This window comes from Physella acuta, unplaced genomic scaffold (assembly GCF_028476545.2).
Source record: "Physella acuta isolate Inbredline_101_S28 unplaced genomic scaffold, ASM2847654v3 ptg000161l, whole genome shotgun sequence".
NCBI lineage: Eukaryota > Metazoa > Mollusca > Gastropoda > Physidae > Physella > Physella acuta.
This window is the reverse complement of record NW_026731680.1, coordinates 642,785-664,890: the sequence shown is the minus strand read 5'-3', so window position 1 is coordinate 664,890 and position 22,106 is coordinate 642,785. Positions and strand designations below refer to the sequence as shown.

General features: G+C 34.9%; 2 protein-coding genes across 4 annotated transcripts in view; one reads left to right on the top strand and one right to left on the bottom strand.

The window, feature by feature from the left end:
- Positions 1–779: 779 nt before the first annotated feature.
- On the bottom strand, positions 780–4,194 carry LOC131935845 (large ribosomal subunit protein uL15). The gene is made up of 5 exons (XM_059292545.1): positions 4,099–4,194; positions 3,530–3,593; positions 2,070–2,145; positions 1,298–1,472; positions 780–935 (listed from the first exon to the last, which is right to left on the bottom strand). The coding sequence occupies exons 1-5, from the start codon at positions 4,099–4,101 to the stop codon at positions 807–809; spliced, it is 447 nt and encodes a 148-aa protein (XP_059148528.1). The 5' UTR covers positions 4,102–4,194; the 3' UTR covers positions 780–806.
- A 39-nt stretch (positions 4,195–4,233) lies between these two features.
- Positions 4,234–22,106, top strand: part of LOC131935844 (DENN domain-containing protein 2A) — a 30,034-nt gene continuing 12,161 nt past the window's right edge. The window contains exons 1-8 of one of the 3 annotated variants that reach the window (XM_059292542.1): positions 4,234–4,350; positions 5,281–5,465; positions 5,671–7,469; positions 17,273–17,404; positions 18,024–18,138; positions 18,357–18,433; positions 18,647–18,787; positions 20,691–20,708. In XM_059292542.1, the coding sequence (XP_059148525.1) occupies positions 5,384–5,465; positions 5,671–7,469; positions 17,273–17,404; positions 18,024–18,138; positions 18,357–18,433; positions 18,647–18,787; positions 20,691–20,708 (2,364 nt within the window). In that variant the 5' untranslated portion in view covers positions 4,234–4,350; positions 5,281–5,383. Of the gene's footprint in view, positions 4,351–4,413; positions 4,432–5,280; positions 5,466–5,670; positions 7,470–17,272; positions 17,405–18,023; positions 18,139–18,356; positions 18,434–18,646; positions 18,788–20,690; positions 20,709–22,106 lie in introns of those variants that run through there. The other 2 variants (XM_059292543.1, XM_059292544.1) reach the window with 2 other exon arrangements.

Sequence of the window (22,106 nt, the reverse complement as noted above, 5' to 3'; positions counted from 1 at the left end):
TCTGACGGGCCAAAACGCAGTTCACTGCTGCCTGAGTTTCTTCCAGAAGAAACAGAATGCTGCCAATTTGCATGGGTCTAATCTTGCTTCTGCAAAGATTTTTATCTAGCCCCCATATGCAATGATTTAAAAAAAGTCATTTCCCGCATTAACGTTAGCTAGCAAGTTATTGCTAGGGAATTATATATCCAAGCAGATTTCCCAATAAGACAGTAATCATGTTCTGGGCAGAGAAGTGTAGATCCATGAGAAAAAAAATTAAATTCACTAAAAAATAACTATTAGAGAAGAGAATACAGAGTGTTATAAACTATTCCTTTTGTAAATCTGGTTCCCATCCCTAAATTTAATTATCCTGAATGCACATGAACCCTGAACAAAGTAACTCATAAGAACAGTGTTTGTACACCAAGTTTTACTACCACACCACTACTGATGCAAACCTAGAAATTTAATTCAATTAAAAAAAAAAAAAAAAATTAAGTTCCATGAACCAGCATATTTAAAAAATCTTATTGCCTACCAGAAAACTAGCTAGCATTATGCCAAGACAACCATAGGATTTACTGAAAAGGTGTAACAAATACAATATTAGGTGGCACAAGAGTTCAGCTTACTTAAAATGAATATTCTTGTTATATCCAAATATTCCAAAGTGCACTACAAAATTCATATGACTGACAGGAGTAGTAAGTTTAATACTTTCGCCCTTCATACTTTTAAATCCACACAAGCTCTAAGTGATTAAACACCACACCAAATACAAGAGAAACAAGCAGTACTATTATAACTTTAATTGTGTAAAATTAAGATGTGAGGACACATGCACCCCCAACTTCCTTAATTCTCTTTTCTGCAACTTTACTGAAGAATTTGGCCTTGACAATAACTGGTCTTTTGGGAAGATGACCTTTGCCAAGAACTTTGTAATAACCCTGAAAATAGACAGCAAAACATTTTAACTCTAGAAAAATCAATGGTAAAAATAAATAAATTGGCAAAGCACAAGTTTCAAGGTTTATATGTTTACCACATTCAGCTTTCGTGACAAATGCCAAAAACTAAGACAGTCAAAGTATTATGGCTGTATCAGCTGTCATTTCAAAAACTTTATACAGCAGTATATATGTATAAGTATATGATTTGTAGGTACTAAAATGATTAAAAGATACAGGCAATGAAATACAAGGTACATGTTTTGAAAAAAAAAAGAGTGGTGATGGTGGGAGGAAAGAGGGAGAAAGACAGAAAGGAGGAATGAACAAGTAACACAGGAAATAATGAAAATTAAACTTACAGCCTGTCCAACATCAATAACTGGAGCCTTCTCAGATGGTGCATCAAGATATTTGGCTCTGGATTGCTCACTCAAGAGGGACCACAGTTTGTCAAGATTTACTGATGGGCAGTAAAATTTATTGTTTGTCTTGTGAAAGTATCTCATACCAACTTTACCAAAGTAACCAGGGTGGCTGAAAAATATCACAGAAAACAAACCATTAGGGCTAACGCATATTAAAAGTGAAAATCCAGGCCAATAGTTGCAATTTATTTTTCAATTAAGACTATGCGCTTAACAAAAGAAAATTACAGATTTTAAAAGAAAATGTTTTCTGGTGTTGTCTCCAATTTACAAAAATTTCCGTTAACCTGGCAGTTAAAAAAACCTAAAAAATTAATTGCCCAGCGCCTAATTAAGCTAGCAGTACAACTTAGATATCATGATTCTTAATTCCACCACCAAGTAACCAACAGATTAGGGTTAGTTATAAAACTTTAGTTCTTATCTTATGATACTCCCTAAACTAAAATTGATGATTGTATACCAGGCAGTAAGTGCAAAAAAGCACAATCAAGCAGTACACATAATTATTATTAAGGGGTCAAACTGCTATAAATAAGCAATGACCACCCAGAACACCCAGAAAAAAAAAAGATAGCTGAAAGAACACAACCCTTGTCCTAATAGATTAAGACAGCATAATTGATTTTAAAATACCCAAAATGATTAGTAATCAGTACTTTACAATACTTTACATGAAGCAAAGAATTGCATACTGCTAACTTACTATTTGTCAAAGTTAATTCTGTGATGATGCTGACCACCAGCATTACCACGACCACCTGGATGCTTGCGGTGTTTGCCTGTAAAAAAAATTAAATGCCAATTAAAAATACACAAACATAGAAAATACTTTAAAGTGGATGAAAACAAGATTCTGGAAGTTAAAATGGGATAATGTGTCCGATAATTGAATCTTCTTTAAAAGAGGGGTGTTACGTTACTGGTAGTTAACTTAATACTCGCATGGCTGGCTAATGTCAGTGCTAACCCTGTCCCTAACCCTTTCATATGTCTAACCCGACCCGAATTTCTAACCATAAAATTAGTGTAGATTACAATTAGGCTTTTAGATGAGAATTACAGAATGATTTTTTTTTTATTAAAAATGTATTAATAATAGCTAGAATACTAGTAAACTAAGCTAATTTAGCATATTTTAACTTTCTGTGCAAAGTCATTATTACTGAAAAAAATTCCAAAGTCAGGTCAGCCTGTGGCACCCTCCACTGAACTTGAAAGAAGGAAAAAAAACTTGACCCGTGACCTTCATTAAAACAGAATTTACTTATGTTTCTTTTTAACTATTAGTAAACATGTGCTTAATATTACCCAATAAGTAATAAAAATTTGACAATTAATTTTAATTACTGTTGTAAAGTGAGATAAACAGCTTAATAAACACGTGTTTTCTTGAGGGGGTGTGACCCGGGTGTGGCACATCGCATGTAACTTTTTATTTCTGTGTCTTATGACTATTTGTTCACAATCAGCATGCTATGCTTTTAAAATTGATAAAGGGTAAGTATACCAAGCTACAAAACCTAAAATCTAACTAATAATTCATACTTTCAGTTTAAAAAATAATAAAAACGATCATCAATGAAGAAAGCGTAAACATTCTATTTTTAGGTGTGACATAAAAAAACAGTCATAAACCTAGCCAAATGATTGGATTCTTGCGCGGCACACATTTTCCCGCGCCTCGTGTTCACCAAAAAAGATTATAATAAAATGGCATTATTACTTGAACGGACCACATCTCATTCCGACCATAAGTTATTACCAGTTAATTGTAATGTGTGTAAAATTGATACTTTCAAGTTTCATATACACATAGTTTGGTTTATTATACACGGGGTATTTTAGAGTTATTTGATTCGAAAGATGAGAATTATATAGAGCTACTTTCACTAAGGCGCCGCTTGCGAGACAAAGAAATTATGCCAAAAGTAGATCCGACAATTCTTAATTAATAGACTTAAATAGAAACGGATAGTTCCGATTTCTAAAATTAACGATGGCTTCGTAATCATTAGTTTTATCCCTCTACCCATTAGTGAAAGCGAAACTGGTCGCCATTTTTGGTAAGCGCATGAGCCGTGAGATGGCTTCAAAACAACAAACCTGGAAGCTGTGAATCGAACGGCCTATTACAATACATACTAAAATGAACTTAGTACTTACCAACACGACCATGTCCATGGCTGACATGACCACGAAGCTTTCTTGTTTTCTTTAATTTGGTGGTCTAAGAATACAGAAAATAACATAAGGAATAAGATGACCTTAAAATATTGGTAACCTACCCAATAGGCCCTAGCCGATTTAACAACCAGTAGATCTACAGAGAATCAGAATGAGTGAGAAAAACGAAAGATGGCTGATGCGGGTTTTAATTTGATAGAAAGGTAAACAGACACGCCAAAAAAGCCACAGGTAGTAAATTAAAGTAGATCTAGAATCTAACAGTAAACAAATAGTGCTAAGACGTGAAATGAGCTTAATACAAGAATAGATCTAGATCTCAGAAATCCAAATGTTTAGTTTTTCAATAGTGCAAACGTAAACCAACATTCAGCTAGAACAAGATCTAGTCTAGACTGAATTTCAGTAAATCCTATATAAACACAGTAAACAGGGATATTTAAAAAGTACGTTAAGGTATTTTATAATAAGTAGTTAACAAACATACAATATTTACGCACAATGTATATAGATTTAGGAGGATAGAATAAGAAAAATTTTTATCGTACCATTATGACGAATGAATATTCCGGAAAAGGAAGTCTTCTGGTCGGTAAGGGGAGATCACTTAAAAAAAAACCAAGAAAGATAATCAACTTTAGACCCCCTAACCAGATTTCCGAATTCAGGAAGTTGGCCTAGTCTATATCTACTAGGCCTATTTATTTTCAATTCTAGTATTTATTACTAACTGTTTGTACTTCATTCAATATTCAGTGGTCTAATTACTTAATTCTGACACACCGCGCCATTATTATCAAGTATTATATTTATTATATTTAAGAAGAATGGAGAACTTCATATTGTGACTTATACTAATAGTAATACTTACTAGTTTTATAGTAATTTTATTTTTTTATTAATTTTAATAATATAAATAATAATATAATAATGAATTTGAATTAGGCCTAAAATTGGACTTGAATTATACATTTAAGAAACACTATTGTTTATCTTAATTTTTTTGTCAAATTTAGGCCTAGGGCCTAAATAATTAATAAATTATTACAATTAGGCGGCCTAGGGCCTACCGGTGAATTAGCCTGGCCTATGGAACATAGCAAAAGCTGTAAAATCAGCTGTTGTCATTCCCTGTCCTGTATTTAGAAATCTATATTTAATTTATAGTAGCACTGTTGTAATCTCAGACTGTAGCTAACAGTAAATAATAAATAAAAAAGACTAATTTTTATCCTGTGACAATAACAGCCTCAAAATTTTTTAAACTACTTCATTAAAGAAATCTGTTTTGTGTTTTAAATGTTATTGTAAAGATGGTTAGGGGCTAGTCTCATTATATTAAATTTTCTAAACTCTTTTCTGTTCTAACATAATCACTAATAAATAAAGTTTAAACTTTTTAAAGGTGTATAATAATGTTTATAACTATGTTTGTAATATTCCTATTGTAGACTCTTATGACGGCCTTGTAACATATGATGAAGGATGTAGTGCATATTATGTTAATTTGTAAACATACTATTTTGCATTAATTAAAAATCCCTATTATCCCTATTCATGTTTTAGTCTACATGTTATGATATAAAGTACTAAATTATTATAACATAACATTATCCATGTCTCAGATTACTTTTTCAAGGTACTAAAGCAAGAATGTAGTATGTATAATATGTCATGTTTATTTATTCATGTTTTTTAAAAATGAGTGATTTTTTTTTTACTTAAACCAGTAATCTATGGGACTATAAGGCACCACCTACAAATCAAAGAATGCTGAACACTACTGTAAAAAGATAAGGATGTTTTGGAGAAAACCAGAATTAGAGTAAGGTTATGTCAAATAGTAAACCAGAAGGGAGTCTCCGTCAACTGCCACCTGGCAAGCTGAGCAGTATTAAAAAAATCTTTGAAGATGGTAAGAAAACAGAAGGGGGTTCTTGATAACATGTTACATTAAACAATTTTTTTACACTTGTATTCACTAGCTTGCTTGGATGGTTTGTTTGTATAAAGTTATTTTGTAAGAAATTACCACAGTTGTATTTTTTGTTGCAATTGAATTATGTAATATTTTTTAATATATATAAAACTTATAAATATTTAAATGGTTATTGTTATAGGTGATAATGCATCCCAAGAAAAGGCAGAAAAACCTACAGCTGCAATCAGGACCCCTGAGTTAACCAACCGTGTCAGATCACCCATTCGACAACCAGCAATTAAGAAATACCCAGCACCAAGTGTCCCTGGGCAGCAAAAACCTCAGTCGAGTGCACAGCCTGTCGTCCAAGCTGGAGATGATACAAGAAAAACTGACCAGGCTCAACCCAAGGACAGCCATAAACCAAGCCCTGCCATTTCTGACAGGATCTCTTCCTACTTAGGCAATGTCGCCTCTAAAAATGATGTCTCAGGAGGCACAGAGAAAACAACAGCTGTTCCGCCCCCTAAACCGATGTTACGGCAGAAAATCAGCCACAGCAGCACTGAATACAACTCTGGTATCAGCAACCCTTTGTATTGTGTTAGTAATGATAAGGTACAACCTACGAAAGAAGTGAGTGATCTTTATGCCAAAGTCAATAAGCCGAGCAAAAACGTAGAAAGCTCACCAAGGAAGGTGAGTTTTCTTGAAGAAACAAACCAATGGCAAAGAAGAGAAGCAGTGAAAAAGAATTCTGAAGAGCGAAGAAAAACGGTTGCCTCAATTGAGACAGAGTTAGGAAATATGTCTCCGAGACTAAAATTTGGTGATGCTCAAAGAGCAGATAAGCCAGCACCACCATTGAAACCAGATTCAGTGAGACGACAGTACAGCATGAGAACAACAAGGGAATACGAACAACAGTTAGAGAAACAGCACGAACAAAGGAACAGAAGCGACAGTGATTCGCAGCAAGAGTCTGTGTATAGCCCACCGTGGGATACAACTAAAAGCAAAGTTCTTGAAAACCTGAAGAAATTCCAACCACCCGCTCATTTACCTTCTAAGTTAGATAATCAGATCCCGCCTAAATCTGCATCCCCACCTCCCAAGCCACCGCTACCAAACCAAACACCAAAGAAAATGGATACTCAAGCTCCGAAACCTTCTCATGAAGATGCTGCTAATGAAATATCAGCATCAAGCACTCCAGGTAAAGTCAAACCTGCAGATGAGGCTTCAGAACCTGCTGCCAAGGCTGGACCACCACCCAAACCTCCTCGAACACATGCGCATGATGATTACTTAAAAGTCAAGGTCACAGAGAGCCGAGGTCGTAAGGTGTCCATTTCTGACTCGGGCGGAGTCAAGAGTCAAGTGGTCATTGAAAGTGATGTAACAGCAAATGGCACACCGGCGGAGCTGGAGAGTGTCTCTGTAAAAGACAGGATTTCCAAGATGCAACAGCAGACAGAATCGGGACCACCACCTTTGCCATCTGTGGCTTTTTCCAATGCCAGTAAAGATCAAAATGCTGTCACCAGGCGTCACCAACCCCCTTCAAGGCCGCCGCCACCAAAGCGCCGACCCAACTCAGGAGGCAGTCCGGTTACAGTTCAAACAACTCCCCAGACCATTCCAAGGCCCTTCACTCAACAATTAAGTCACGAAGGGCCTGTCATCATACCCATCTCACCAAACAGACAGAATTTCTCTGATGAGAGCCACCCTCGCAGTCCCACCGATCAGCTCCCCCTAGAACCAGGCCAAAGTAACTCACTGACGAGGTTCCCTCTGAGAAAAAGCTACAGCTCTGAATGTCTTCATTCTAGTCAAGGCAGCCTGTTAGATGTTGAGGATACTGAGAACGGGCGGGACATGGCCAAAAGCTTTTACGACTATGAATACGAGGCTGTCCTCGACCCTGATGGCTACGCCATACCACATGAGTTTATGAAGCTGCCAGGGAAGCAGAAGTTTTCTACACAAAACACGGTGAGTAGATGTTTGTTAATTTGTAATACATATCACAACCAACATTCCCTCTTTGAAATGCACATACATATGACAGGAATGATGAGGACGTATGCTGTGTTCAGTGTGTTCTATAAAGAGTTATACAAAGTTGTATGTACATAATGGTTGTGTGGCAGGGTTATAACTACTGTATGGCTGCACTGCTTATTGGAAACAATCACATATGATTTCACAGTGAGTCACATACAACAAAACATGCATGATATTTTTATCACACCCTGATGTTAAGTCATTGTGTGATGGAAAGAATATTCAACATGCAACATAAAACCTTACATCACTCTTTATGATTTTATCATCAGTGTCTTGAATCAATTCTACTTTATCTGATCTAAACATACAACTGTTAAAAATAATATTTTTCACTATCAAAGTTGAAAACCTAATCTAAAGATTGTTTTTTAATGGATTACCCTATGTTTTAGTGCAATGATGGGTGTATTGTTACTTGCTTCATTTGTACTTTTTAGTCATCCCCTTCTAATATTAATTAACAGCCCAATCACAAGAAGAACGTGAGCTACGTTGCTTCCTGGTCTGAACTTGTTTACTCGTAGGCCCTACACCATCAAACATACACAGACTTCATACCACTTCACAATACAATATTTACTAGGCAAACTTCTACAATAGGTTTTCACATACACACAATTCACTCCACCACAGGTAAACATATTTTTACATATGAGACAGTACACTACATGAGCATACAGAAGATAGCATAAAAAATGTAAACCAATAGGAAGTAATACATTATGTTTACTTTGATTACTTGATAGCAGTGATCCTCGTTTAGTTAGAGAGATGAGGAATTAGGCTATTCCATTACGGGTGAATTGTTTGTTTGAATTATTTGTTTTATATGGGAAAATAATGGAGCTCAGGTTTTTTTATGTGATGTGGTTGATGCTAGTATTTGACTCCCTGTGTTTACAACAAGCTTAAAGTTGTTTGTAAACCAACATGGTTTTCTTGTCAGTTACCTAGTGGGCTATTATTAACCTTATCTCCTGCCGTAGAAGTGTCTGTTTTTTTTTTGTACACAAGTTGGCTGTAATCAGAGAACCACTGAGATTTTAAGTTGCAAATTTCCACTCCACATTTTACTTCCTTTTCTTAGCTTTATCTTAAGTATGCCTCTCTCTCTCTCAGTCTCTTTATATATATATATATATATATATATATATATATATATATATATATATATATGTTAATCCTCATCACTCCCTGTGGAGTATAGGGCAACAACAAATCTCCGCCATTCCACCCTGTCCTGGGCGTGCCACTTTAGTTCATGCCAGGTTTTGCCAGTAGCCTGTACTTCTTCTTCCATCTCCCTCCTCCATGTTCCCAGTGGTCTTCCTCTACTTCTCTTTCCGGGTGGGTTCCACTTCAGCGCCATGTTGGGGAGTCTTTTTTGCTCATGCGTAGGACATGGCCCAGCCATCTCCATCTCCTCATTCTAACTTCAGAGACAATGTCGTTTAATCCTGTCCTTCGCCATATTTCCTTGTTCGGGACTTTGTCGTCCCACTTTATCCTGAGGATGCGTTGGAGGGATCTTCTTTCAAAGCCTCTCTCTCTCTCTCTCTCTCTCTCTCTCTCTCTCTCTATATATATATATATATATATATATATACACGTAATCATATAAATACATACGGTTTGGATAATAACTAAATAAGTGGTTTTCTTTAGCAAACACTTGAACTTATTATATTAGCGGATGTTTGTGAAGTGTATAATAAAAAAAAGACGTTGCGGGGGGGGGGGGGGGGGGGGGGGGGAGTGATGTCTTAAATATTTGTCGTTTAAGTTTTTGTTATGATTCAGGGAAAGAGGTCTCGTACTTTAAATGGTACGCTATGTTAGGAAACTATAGATTTAAAAAAATAATATGGTTGGGGGTGGGATGTATTGTAGCTATGACATGTAAGAAAATGGGGGGATGGGAAACCACATTATGACAAAAATTAAAAATGACCCCTGGGGAATAACGAGACCTTCGTAGCACTAAGAAGTGCCCATGTTGCGGAGGATAAATCCTATTATTTTGAAAACGAAGTGCACGTTTTAATTTGTATTCTTTACCAAGCTGAGATAACATTAAAGCCTTAGCGTCGTTGCGCAGTCTGTTTTTTTTTTCTGAGATAAGTAGGGGGATGGGTATAACGACTGACATTTCTAAGGGTAGAAACATAGCATTAAAGTGTATACTTATATTGCCTGTCACGTTATTAATCTGTAACACGAACACCCAATGGGAGGACGATTTCGAAACATTATTTTTTAAATGGACACAATAGGCATGTTCGCCATGTTTGTTCAGGCTTTTTGGTCACAGCACTTTGGTAATATTATATGTGTTTCTTTCTTCTCCGGAGGGGGGGGGGGGGCGGACACTGTTAAAGTATATATTTTGTTTATAAAATCCGTTTCGATAGGGGGCGGTAGACTCCCCCCCCCCCCTGAAGAGATGTCTGGAAGAAACTGCTCTTTTTTCTTGTATTAAGCAAAGTTTCGCTCCATCTGCGCAAGACGGCGCTAACGACCCGCGAACTATTTTCCAGACAACTGGAGACTCCGATTTGTCTCAAGTCGAAAAAAAAGCTAATTTGAGAAAATATATCTTATATTTTGTCCAATAGATATTTTAAAATGTGATTAGAAAATGGATGATAATGAATTAGAGAGTCATCACGCGGTGTCTTGAACTCTTGGCTAAGACCACACAGCTTTTCCACTGCTTGCTCGGGCAGATGTGTGCAGCTGTCCTGAGTAACATGTTATGTCCCTTTTACTTCTTAGAAACACAATCTTTTCGCGCCATAGCTTTCTAAAACAAATAGGTCCTATATTCGGCTTACGCTAGGGTGACGATAAAATAAATAAGATAAAAAAAAAGCCTCGTGAACAAAAGCACTAAGGGGGTGGGAGTAGGGAAATGTAGCCCCATAACACCACATTAGTTGACGCAACTTGTCTTGTGCATGCAGTGGAAATATTAACTACTTTGTCTGCCCTATGTTGACTGTTGATGAAGTTATTTCCCTTCACTGTGTCGCGACCGTGATTATCTCCCTTCGTCTGTTACAAACAACCCATTGTTCCTACAAATTAACGATTCGCTCAGGTCAATGTCAATGCCTGTCAGTGAACGAACTTTCTCAATGGACGGTCGTCATGTGACCTCATCACAACACCAAGCTTTCATTACCCAGGCAGTAGCTTATTGCGGAGAATGAAGGTTTTGGTGATGAAACATCGTGTTGTCATGAGCAGTACTTTAGGCCGCTCGCCGCGACCTATTCAATGGGTTCTATTCAATGAATGCGTGATCGCTGGCCACAGGTGCTGCATTAATCAACTGGAACACACAAAAGCATCGTCTGGTCTGACCTCTGAAGGTTTTCCACGCCTCCAACAATCCCTCGTGATGGCTATCCCTGCTGTGGCCATTTAAAAGCCATTTTTATTCACCGGCGGCTTCAACTTTATATATATATATATATATATATATATATATATATATATATATATATATATATATATATATATATATATATATATATATATATATATATATATACAGAGAGAGAGTGGGCGAATGGTAGAGCGTTTGGATGCCAACCCGAAGGTCTCTAGTTCGGATCTCGTTTGGGAATTATGACTATAGGTCGTCCCTGAGTCCACCCAGCTCGGATGGGTACCTGACTTAAGTTGCAGAAAGTAAAGGCGACCGGGGTTAGTGCTGACCACCCAATCTCTTCATACGCAGATGTCAAGAAACATGAACTCTACTTAATCTGCCCAGTGGATCTCTAGTTCTAAATAGGAACTTTGCTATACTTATGTGCGTGTATATATATATATATATATATATATATATATATATATATGTATATATAGATCCGCCTTTGCCTTTCCCGTTTAGATCCTGTGATACATACTATGACATCGTCAAACATGTCTTGTCTCACACGGTCTCCGTGTAAACGCTGTTATGTTTCCATTACTCCACGTATCGCAAGAAGAAAAGACATCGTTCGCCGTCCCTAATTGGCTGCCACCCATCACAGACCTAGTCAACCCCGACAGCTCTGTGACTGCTCCCACGGTCATGGCAGTGTGCAGCAGTATGAAGAACCAATGACCACGAAACCTGTAGGAAGGTGATTTCTGTAGACTGAGATTTGTGAAAATTTGCCGGTGCAGAAAATTTACCGTTACGAAAATTTAAAGTCAAGACGATTTTTCATAGATTTTTTCGTTAATCCAGAAAATGTTAAAAATATTTACAGTTTAGAAGTTACAGTGATGAAAATTTACCGTGAAAAAAGTTTTCTCGAAGAAAATGTAGCCTACAGAAAAGTTACAGTGAAGAAAATTTACCGTGAAAAAAGTTTCCGCGAAAAAAATTTACACTAAAGTAAAGCAAGTTTCCGTTTAAAAAAAAAACTTTTACGTAGTACAAAAATGAACTCCAACGGTAATTTCGAATCACCAATTAATGACACTAAAATACACCATAGGAAAGCTAAACTTCCTTGACATGCGGAGAGAATGTTCAAACGTTATTTCCCCCACAATGCAAGGTGTTGGAGTCGGTTCCATTTGTCTAGAACTGTTTGGTACGGCGCTGTCTTGATCTATTTATAGACTCCACGTGACGTGAGTGTTTTCAGATTGTTTATCTACGTCAGGTTTTTTTTTTTACCTTTAGTAAAATAAAACGTCGAACAGTTTTTTTTTGGTAAAAAGTATTTTTAGAATAGGTTCAAGCTAATCGTTAGACGTACACATTGCCGTTTTTTTTTCGCTTTCACTCTAAAACTTTTTTCAACCATGACATTTTTTTTGTGTGTGGATTGTATGAACTGATTTTTTTGGATTGTATTAATTTTAAAAATATTAACTTGCCGCAAAGTAATTTTGACGAAACCTAGCTCTTGTCGCCCTTGTAATAAAACCATAGTTATCGTGTTATACGTGACCAGTGGGATATTGTTCAATTTGTTGTTGTTGTGTTGTTTAATGATGGAGCGTAATTCAATACAAAGAAATACAAACTATATAGGCCTACATGTGGCTCAGTATCAGGCCATGGCGGAATTCTACAGCGTCCCTTCTGCTACTATAGTTAAGTTTTAAAAAATGTACCTGGATACATAATAGTTTTATTATTTTTTAAATCTATTTCTTCTTCTAAACACGTAATACATTGCATTCTTTTAATAATAGTTATATATTTTATTTTTAACGTATTAATTTATTTTTTCATACATGTTATTGAATCTTTATGCGGATTAGGTTTGATATGTCTTTAATTTAAGACACAAGGCGTGTCTTCAATAGTCATTTACACTTCCGGTTCCAGAGACATGCTTGTGGTGACTCATGTCGACGAATGACGAGTGACTGCCATATCTGAAGCGACAGGTGTGATGATATTTCACTAACTTTTCTAAGCTAGGCTTTTTTTTTTCTTGGGAAGCGTTTCGTGTGCTTGAGACCAAACTTTCAATTTGGCGCCCCCCCCCTCGGGAACAACCTTTTAATTTTCAATTTGCACCCCCCCCTCTCAAACTTTCAATTTGCACTCCCCCTCAAACTTTCAATTTGCACTCCCCCTCAAACTTTCAATTTTCATCCCCCCCCCTCAAAGTTTTAATTTGCAGTCCCCTCTCAAACTTTCAATTTGCACCCCCTCATGTATTTTTTATATGTATAATGCAAAACTGCAACTAAAATGAGATTTTAATTTGTTTTTACAACCCATTTTTGCGCCCCCTAAGGTCGGAGCCCGGGGACATATGTACCCCCCCCCCCTCTTGCTACGCCTCTGCTTGCGACTTTTCTGTAACTTTTAACATTCAAAGTTGTTTTTTTCTCTTTTAAACGAGCCTCTAAACAGCGGATATCGTATACTGTAAGGATTTAAAATAGTTCTACGATTTGCTGTTCGCCCACGGCAAGGCATCTCCATAGAATATTAATTTACTCTTGAGCCTACGCTAAGCTGTTAATGGGACCGCTGGGGTTTTTATCAAGTTGTTGCATGAATGCTTTTTTTTCAAGGCTCCTAACCTCTGCTAAATTTCTTCCTGGTTGTGGTAATTGCATTGCTGGGGAGGGGCGGTCCGACCTGGGAGGGGGAGGGGCGGTCCGACCTGGGAGGGGGAGGGGCGGTTAGAACTGACACTTTAGTTTTATAAAGAGGAGCGTGTCACAGTCGAATTGGCTGTTACATGTTACATTTTGTACATTACGCTAGAATTAGTAGGCGATCCCGGGCGCCAAACCGGGATTCTAACAATGGACTGAAGTTATGAGCGGCAGTAATGGTCAAATATGGCGGCTCGTACGCAATTATTTTAACAACTCAATCACACTGCGTCCTTGTATTTAAAGTAATAAGACGCTTCATGACTTGTGTGTCGTTGTATTTAAAGTAATCTGACACTCGACGTCGTGTCCTTGTATTTAAAGTAATCAAAACACTCGATCATTTTGGTGTATGTATTTAAAACTGCTTGCTTTGGCGTGTCGGCTATGTGTGTTATTTTTTTATTTATTTTGTAGTTTAATGACATGGTTTATGTAATTGCAGTTATATCAACTCCAAACCAAATATAACTGAGGAATGGTAATCGTTATTGGCTTCACCCAGTTCACACATGTGGATATGTGTGAAGGGTAAAGACCAGTATTTTTTAGGGTGGCGTTTTACGACCCAGATCGAATTTTAAAAAAAATGTCCCATTAGAAATTATGTGTAAAAAAACAAACCAACCCGCGCATTAACTGAGGTTGTGGTCTTTTGTCCTGTTTTAGACAGTACGAGGTTGTAGCTCCCTGCCTGCTATACAATAGTGTGCCCGTTAGAATTACCTTCAGGGCGGATACTGTTTTAGACAGTACGAGGTTGTAGCTCCCTGCCTTCTATACAATAGTGTGCCCGTTAGAATTACCTTCAGGGCGGATACTGTTTTAGACAGTACGAGGTTGTAGCTCCCTGCCTGCTATACAATAGTGTGCCCGTTAGAATTACCTTCAGGGTGGATACTGTTTTAGACAGTACGAGGTTGTAGCTCCCTGCCTGCTATACAATAGTGTGCCCGTTAGAATTACCTTCAGGGCGGATACTGTTTTAGACAGTACGGGGTTGTAGCTCCCTGCCTTCTATACAAAAGTGTGCCAGTTAGAATTACCTTCAGGGTGGATACTGTTTTAGACAGTACTAGGCTGTAGCTCCCTGCCTGCTCTACAATAGTGTGCCCGTTAGAATTACCTTCAGGGTGGATACTGTTTTAGACAGAACTAGGCTGTAGCTCCCTGCCTGCTATACAATAGTGTGCCAGTTAGAATTACCTTCAGGGTGGATACTGTTTTAGACAGTACTAGGCTGTAACTCCCTGCCTTCTATACAATAGTGTGCCCGTTAGAATTACCTTCAGGGTGGATACTGTTTTAGACAGAACGAGGTTGTAACTCCCTGCCTGCTCTACAATAGTGTGCCCGTTAGAATTACCTGGTAATTAGCTGTATTCATAGCCGAATTGATTTTAATTTAATCTCGGGCTGCGTTTAGATCTTTTATTTTTAAACATCCGCACATAAAAATCTTCGTGCTTGCTTGGTTTTTTTCTACTCTAGGATTTGTGGTTTTTTTTGTAGGTATTTTTGTAAATTTTGAAAAATAAGAGTTTATCTTTTTTTTTTTTTTTTTTTTTTTTGTGTGGTTTGTTTAGTTAGACCCGTAATTGAATACTTCAGTAGCATTTTTTGTTGTTGCTAGCCATTATAGTACCGGCTTATACCATTCGTTACTGAAGCTGATATCAGTATTCAAATGATACTGGCTGTTGTGTTCTATCAATCATTAGGAAATGCCTGTTTTGTAACTTACCTTTACACGATTGGGTTTTCTTTTGGTTATTTCTTTTTCTATTGGAATTTTATTGTTTGATTTCAACACTTATTTATTCACTCTATTTCGTTTATATTTTTTTGAGTGCTATTTTGTTATTATGTATTTATTTACTTATCCTTCATTAAGGTTAAAGGTCGTCTATAACACATCCTTCCTTTAAGGTCTCACAATTGCTAGACCCCCCCCCTCTTGTATAACGTCACTGAGTCCCCTCCCCCCCTCCCCCTGAAATAACGTCTCAAACGTTTTTAGTTAGATATTATATGATAGATCTACATAATTTAATAGTGCCTTTCATCATCCCTCTACCCCCCGCGTACCACATCATCACTGCGCTCTGAACCCCATTCTTCTAGTGCGTGACGTCACTTAAGAACGCCCAACTTAGGCCAGTTAATCGTCATTTAATTGATAAAACCGATAACAACTTTGGCCATATAATCGTCATTTAATTGATAAATCCGATGATAATACTATTAATACGTAACATTCAACCTACGTTAGCCATAACCCTTAAACAAAAGGCTCGCAACTTAAAAATAAAAATTCATAATTAAGTGGTATTTAAATAATTCAACACACACCGAAGTGTTGCCCAATGCTTGTAGCAGACCCACATGTCTTGTTAGCATGAAAACCCGACGGTAGAACAAGAACAATGGCATGTATTGCATCAGTGATCTCCCCTGTTCTAGTCGCTCTTCCCTTCGTTAGAATTACCATATCAATGTATTGGCGGTCACATCTGTTGTGATCTGTGTTGATAGTCCTTCACACGAGTTAGATCCGTCAGTCTTTGGTTGACGCCAGCTAAACTACAGACTGGGGATAAAAACAGCAGCAGCTTCCACAGATTATCTTCAGAATCCAGCATCACATCCAGGTGTGGTGTACCTGTTGTCTGCTGGTACTAAGGGACTACAGGTAGTGCCGGCTGGGTAAAAATAGCATTCTGGTCTCACTGGTTGTATTTGTGTGGCTGGAACATGATAGCTACAGCCTAGCCAATGTCAATGGCTTTACCAAAACATTTATTCTAGTGCGTTTTGTGAGGACTTTTTTAAAACAAATTGAGTATCTTAAAAACTTAAATCCGTTCAATGTAGGAGAACTGAATGTTGAACATTGAAAGTTCCATTGTACTTTTGGCTTTTTATCAAATATTCTACTCAACCAGGAATTATATATATATATATATATATATATATATATATATATATATATATATATATATATATATATATATATATATATATATATATATATATATATATATATATATAAAATAGCAATAATAGCAATAATTTGTTCTGCTGTTACGTTACTTCATGTTCAGTTTTATTTTATGTTGTGTATATTTCATTTAAACCTAACATGTAAGTCCTTATTAATTGATAGTCTTGAGTTTCTAAATGTATGCTACGTAAGGCAGTTATTAAAAAACAGCATCAAGCTGCAAAACAAAATGGGGCAGTGTGTTAAATGTTTTGTAGGCCTTAATATATTTATGTTTTTTTAATGGTTGGACTGTTTATAGGCTGATGTTGAAAATATGACTTTTATAATGCAAGCTGTTACTGGCTGATATACATAGAATACTTTTTTAGTCTAGTGTAAGCTTGATTTCATATACAAGCAATATTTTCAACAATGTTCTAGTCTCTGACTACAGTACTTGTGTTTAAAATTGATTGTGAATTTATATAATTTATTTACTGGTGTGGACTGTATATTTTTTAGTGAATGAGAAACAAAACTAATGATGTGATGATGGATAAGATTATTAGTTGTTATTATTGTTCATCGAGTGTGTTATTGTTTACCCCAGGGTAAGGACACGTCTTCCAAAAAATTGCTGACTCTACTGCGGCCCAACAAAGATTCCAGCCAGAATGAGAGCCAGGTCACCACGGCTCAGGATCAAATTTTGGACAAGGTGACCAAGAAAAAAATGATGATGGTGAGTTGATTGGAAACATAAGACCATGGGTACATGTACTAATACTGGGAGGCTGCTTTTTAATCTAGGTTGTTAACAGTATTGCTACCTTAATTGTGGCCCTAACTAAAATACCGGGCCCAACCTGGATCCTAACTCTAGCCCTAACAGTGCATCTGACCAACAAAAATTATGTTTACACAATATTGTATTATTATGACAGTATTTTAATATTACTAGGACATGAAATAAAGCCTGTGAATGTGATTTAGTAATAATTCTAATTATTGAATTTAATTTACCCATTGCAAATGTTTTTCAAATATTTTTTATTAAAAAAAACCTGTTTATAATCTGGAAATTACAGAGTCAGTTGCTCATTAAAAAATATGTTCTACGCTTCATTCACAACGAAATTAAACATTCACAATAGAATAAATACAGAATACAAACCTTACATTTTAAGAAATAAAACAGTTAACTTTCTGATTAGAGGGGGCATATCTAGTAGACATTACCTGTCTCACTCACCTCAGTATATGAAGGGAAGGTGTTATAAGACTGACCATGCTGATAAGAGATTTATATATTTTTGTGTGTACTTTGAACCTAATAGATTTTTATTTTGACTGATTTCTAGGTGAAACAAAAAATTAATCAAGCATATGCTGATGTCAGCTTAAACATCAAATGTGCAGTTGAAACCCCAGGGCAAGAGGATTGGGTGCATGTGGAGAGGGATACAGGAGGAACAGGTAGACCTACACTAGTTTTTTTTTTTGTTTTTTTTAAAAAAACTTAAAATTAAGAGTAGCTTCCCCTTGTTTAATTTATAGAAACCAACTTTTTCATATGATTTGTAAAATTTGTCTCATATAGAATTATTTAAAGATACACATTTTATTTTTGTTAGATATATTATTTCTCTCTGTATATGAACAAATCAGATTTACATTTTTTTACTTCTTATTAGACACAGAAGAGGCAGTAGTTGAACCAACTGAAATAAAGAAAAGAGTTGATTACTGCTCATCAGTTCGACTCAAATCTGTAAGTTCTTATTTAGTTCAATTTCATGCTAATTGTAAGCATTTTTCTTTATATTTTTATCAAGCCGTCTGTATGTTTATATCATATTTTAGAGTATTTCTTTGTACTAAGGTAATTAAAACTTTCTATAGAATGAGATGTTCAATAGAGATTGAGTTCAATTAGCCTGTCCTTGTTGCACAACTCATGAGCTGACCTTGTGTGATATTGCAGACCAAGAGCATAAAGAAGAGCAAAGAGTACTTGGATGCCATCTACCCTCAACTGTTTGAATACTGTTTGATTGTTGGTCTGCAGCCAATGAAGGACTCAAGTGGTTTTGAGCCTTATGTTATGCATAAGTTTCCAGAGAATGTAAGTATATATTTTTTTCAAACACTGTGTGTTTTTTTAAAAAAAAGAAAATAGGCTTTGCTTGCTTTTTATTTTTAAAAAAAAATGTATTTTGAAATTTTGAAATATTTGTATTAGCTGAAAATTGTAGAAGCTCAGACTAGAGATGAAATTGAAATCCTACATGTAAAAAAATTATAATAAAATTTCACATGCTTTACTTAGGGTGCACTCAATATAGATGACATAAGAAGCATTACATTTCAAACAGACACAAAACTCTTTCTTTTAAATTTATGAATCCAAAATGATAGATATGTTTTGAAAATTCTAAAAAACCTTAACATTCATGTCTTGAAATGGTTGGGGATTTTAAAAAATATACAAATCAGAAACCTGTCTCCTTTATTGCTGTAACCTTTTTTTTTGTCTACTGTTTATAATTTAGATGTAATCAGTGAAATGCTTTTTAAATTAGAAAGCGTTGTCTGAGATTGATACTCATGAAAAGCTGTAATACGGAAAGACAAAGATATAGATGATGTTAGGGTATTGAATATAAAAGACCAGCAAATATATGTGCAATAAATAAATAACAAATACAAAATAATAATAGTTAACTGCAATAGAGACATATTTTATAGAAATAACACGTTATATTTAATTTTAATTTTAGCTTGTTTTTAAAAAAAAAAAAAATATATAGTTGATGCAAAAATGTCCACTGCATTTATTGTTGGGAAATAGAATTTTCATTTTGTAAATATTTTTATTAAAAATATGTATATTCAGGTCTTAGTGTAAATTCTACCTGTAAAATTGCCTTGATGCTTATTCTGTATTTTACATAACTAAAAATAAAGCGCATCTTATAACTTTATCAAGCTTAAAAATTTAAAAACTCAAATTATAACCATTTTGAGCAATTAATTTAATATTAACATATATAAATTTTAAATATTTGGTTCAAAATGAAATAAAAACAATTTTCATGTGTTGCCAATGTTTTAAACATGCAGCGAAATTATAAAGTTGGGTCTCATGGTAAAATTTATATCTCAACACAAGAGGTACATTTCTAAACATCGCTGTTTGGTGTTTAGTGTGTTAAATATGCTGCTGTAAAGCTCAGTAGCTATACATTGATATGTAACTGTGTGACATTTACCTAGTCAGTGGATATCTCCAGTCAATAAATGTGCTGTTGTCAGGGAAAGATCACTCTTTTTATCTTTGAATTTAAGTTCTGTTTTGTACGAATCTTTAAAATACATCATTACAAATATTGTGTTATTTAGGAAAATGTATGCAAAAAAAAAAAAATACCAACGTTCTGACCTTTTTTCATTAATAACTTTAATAACTTAAAATTTTTTAAAGAATCAGACAAAAAAGTAAACTCAAATTGCTTTTAATTGAGTTTTTTTTTTAACTGTTTATTCTTAGGGAATGAAATGTTTGTTTCTTAAGAATTATAATTCTACTTTTTCTATAGATTTTGTTTGCTTTTATCATGATCACTGAATTACTAGATTGATTATTTTTAATCACCATGAAAAGCTTTAATTAAACAATATATTACATACAGATTGCGCATTTAAAATTTCTGCCAAAAAGTTTTTTTTAAAGTGTCATAAAAAAGTTAGACTATTCTTGACTTTGTTCCTAAACCTAGAAACTCTCACTGTTAGAGACTCACAGGGCTGAGACCACATCATTTACTTCATAATTGACAATGATATTTAAACATATGTTTTTGCTTGTTACACCATCATATTTTGCTGTTAAAATGCACTTGATATCATATATTTCTTTTCTATTTTTTTTTAAATAACTTGACTGCGCTGCCAGTTGAATTTAGATTATTTTCTGTTTTTAAAAGCCTATAATTTACCCATGATTTAATGTCTTCCATTATTTGTAGTATCTTGACTATGCTGTGGTATGGCATTTACATTCATTCCTGCTTTTCATTTTTTACTTTGAATTATCTTCAATTTCTTCAAAACTGTGACATATTTATATATTTTAACTTTTATCTATTTACTTTATCTTTGTGGTTTAATATTATATAATGGTTTTGGTATGAATTTGACTTATGTTATCTTGTAAAGCATCTAGAATCCTAAAATTCTGTACCTTTGGGTAATAGTATTTATAACGGTTTAATTAAATTCATTTCTAACTTGTAAAAATTACTACAATATTTGTATACGTTGCACCTATAATACAATAAAATAAATATATAGAATTATATTGCAAGTTAATAACATCTTGTATAGTAATTAAATAAAATATTTTCATTCAAGCATAAGCCACTTATATGTTAGTAGATTACTTGAGTAAACATTTCCAATGTTTACAAAAAGATGAATGTAAAAGGGAAAAATAATTTATTTGGCTATGAAACCATTAATATTTTAAAAAAAATATGTACAGGTAAGTAGTTATGCATGTTTCATTCGTAGCAGTATCAACTAAAAACGGTGGGATCTCTATATTCATTGTTAATTTATTACTGAAAGCCTGATTAATACTGGTCTAGCTTTAGCCAGGGTGATAAACACACTGGTCCTAGCTTTAGCCAAAGTGATACGCTGGTGTAGATTTAACCAAGGTGATATACACTTCGGCCTAGCTTTAGTCAAGGTGATACACATCTGGTTATAACTTTAGCCAGGGGATCTCACTTCAAGAAACTACTGCTCATGTTTTATTGACTGTCCTTGTACATATATGCCCTCTGTGGCTGTTTGAATAAATAATGCAGCTCTTTTCTTTATGGATAAAAGCTTGTTGCTTAGAAAAAAGTGGAATAGTATATATTTGAAAACATTTTGTTTTATATTATTAAAAATCAAAACTGAAAATAGAACTTTATATGTTTGTACTGAAATAATTTAAGCATTAACAAAATGTCTCCTTAAGTATTAAAATTTCTATTGTGTAGATCATAATGCTCTTAGCCTGCATGTAGTGTTAGTCCAGGTGGATTGCAAGACAACCCCTATTGCCCAACTCCTACTGAAAATAATTATTATTATTACAATATTTCACTCAGCAAACCACTTTTAAGACACACTTAAATCATTGTGTTCATCAAGTTCATCATTCAAAATTTGGCATCATCATCATCATAGGCCCTATATGTCTTATATTCCTTTAATTAAATGCAGAATTTTAATAGAAAATATGAAACTAGTTTTGCATAGATCTGAAAACAATTCTGTTGGATTAGAGATTCATTATTAATTTTAATCTTTTTTTTTTTAAACATAAACATTTAATCCATTTTAAAAATATTATAACATTAATTTGTTATTGTCTAAATTATTTTTCC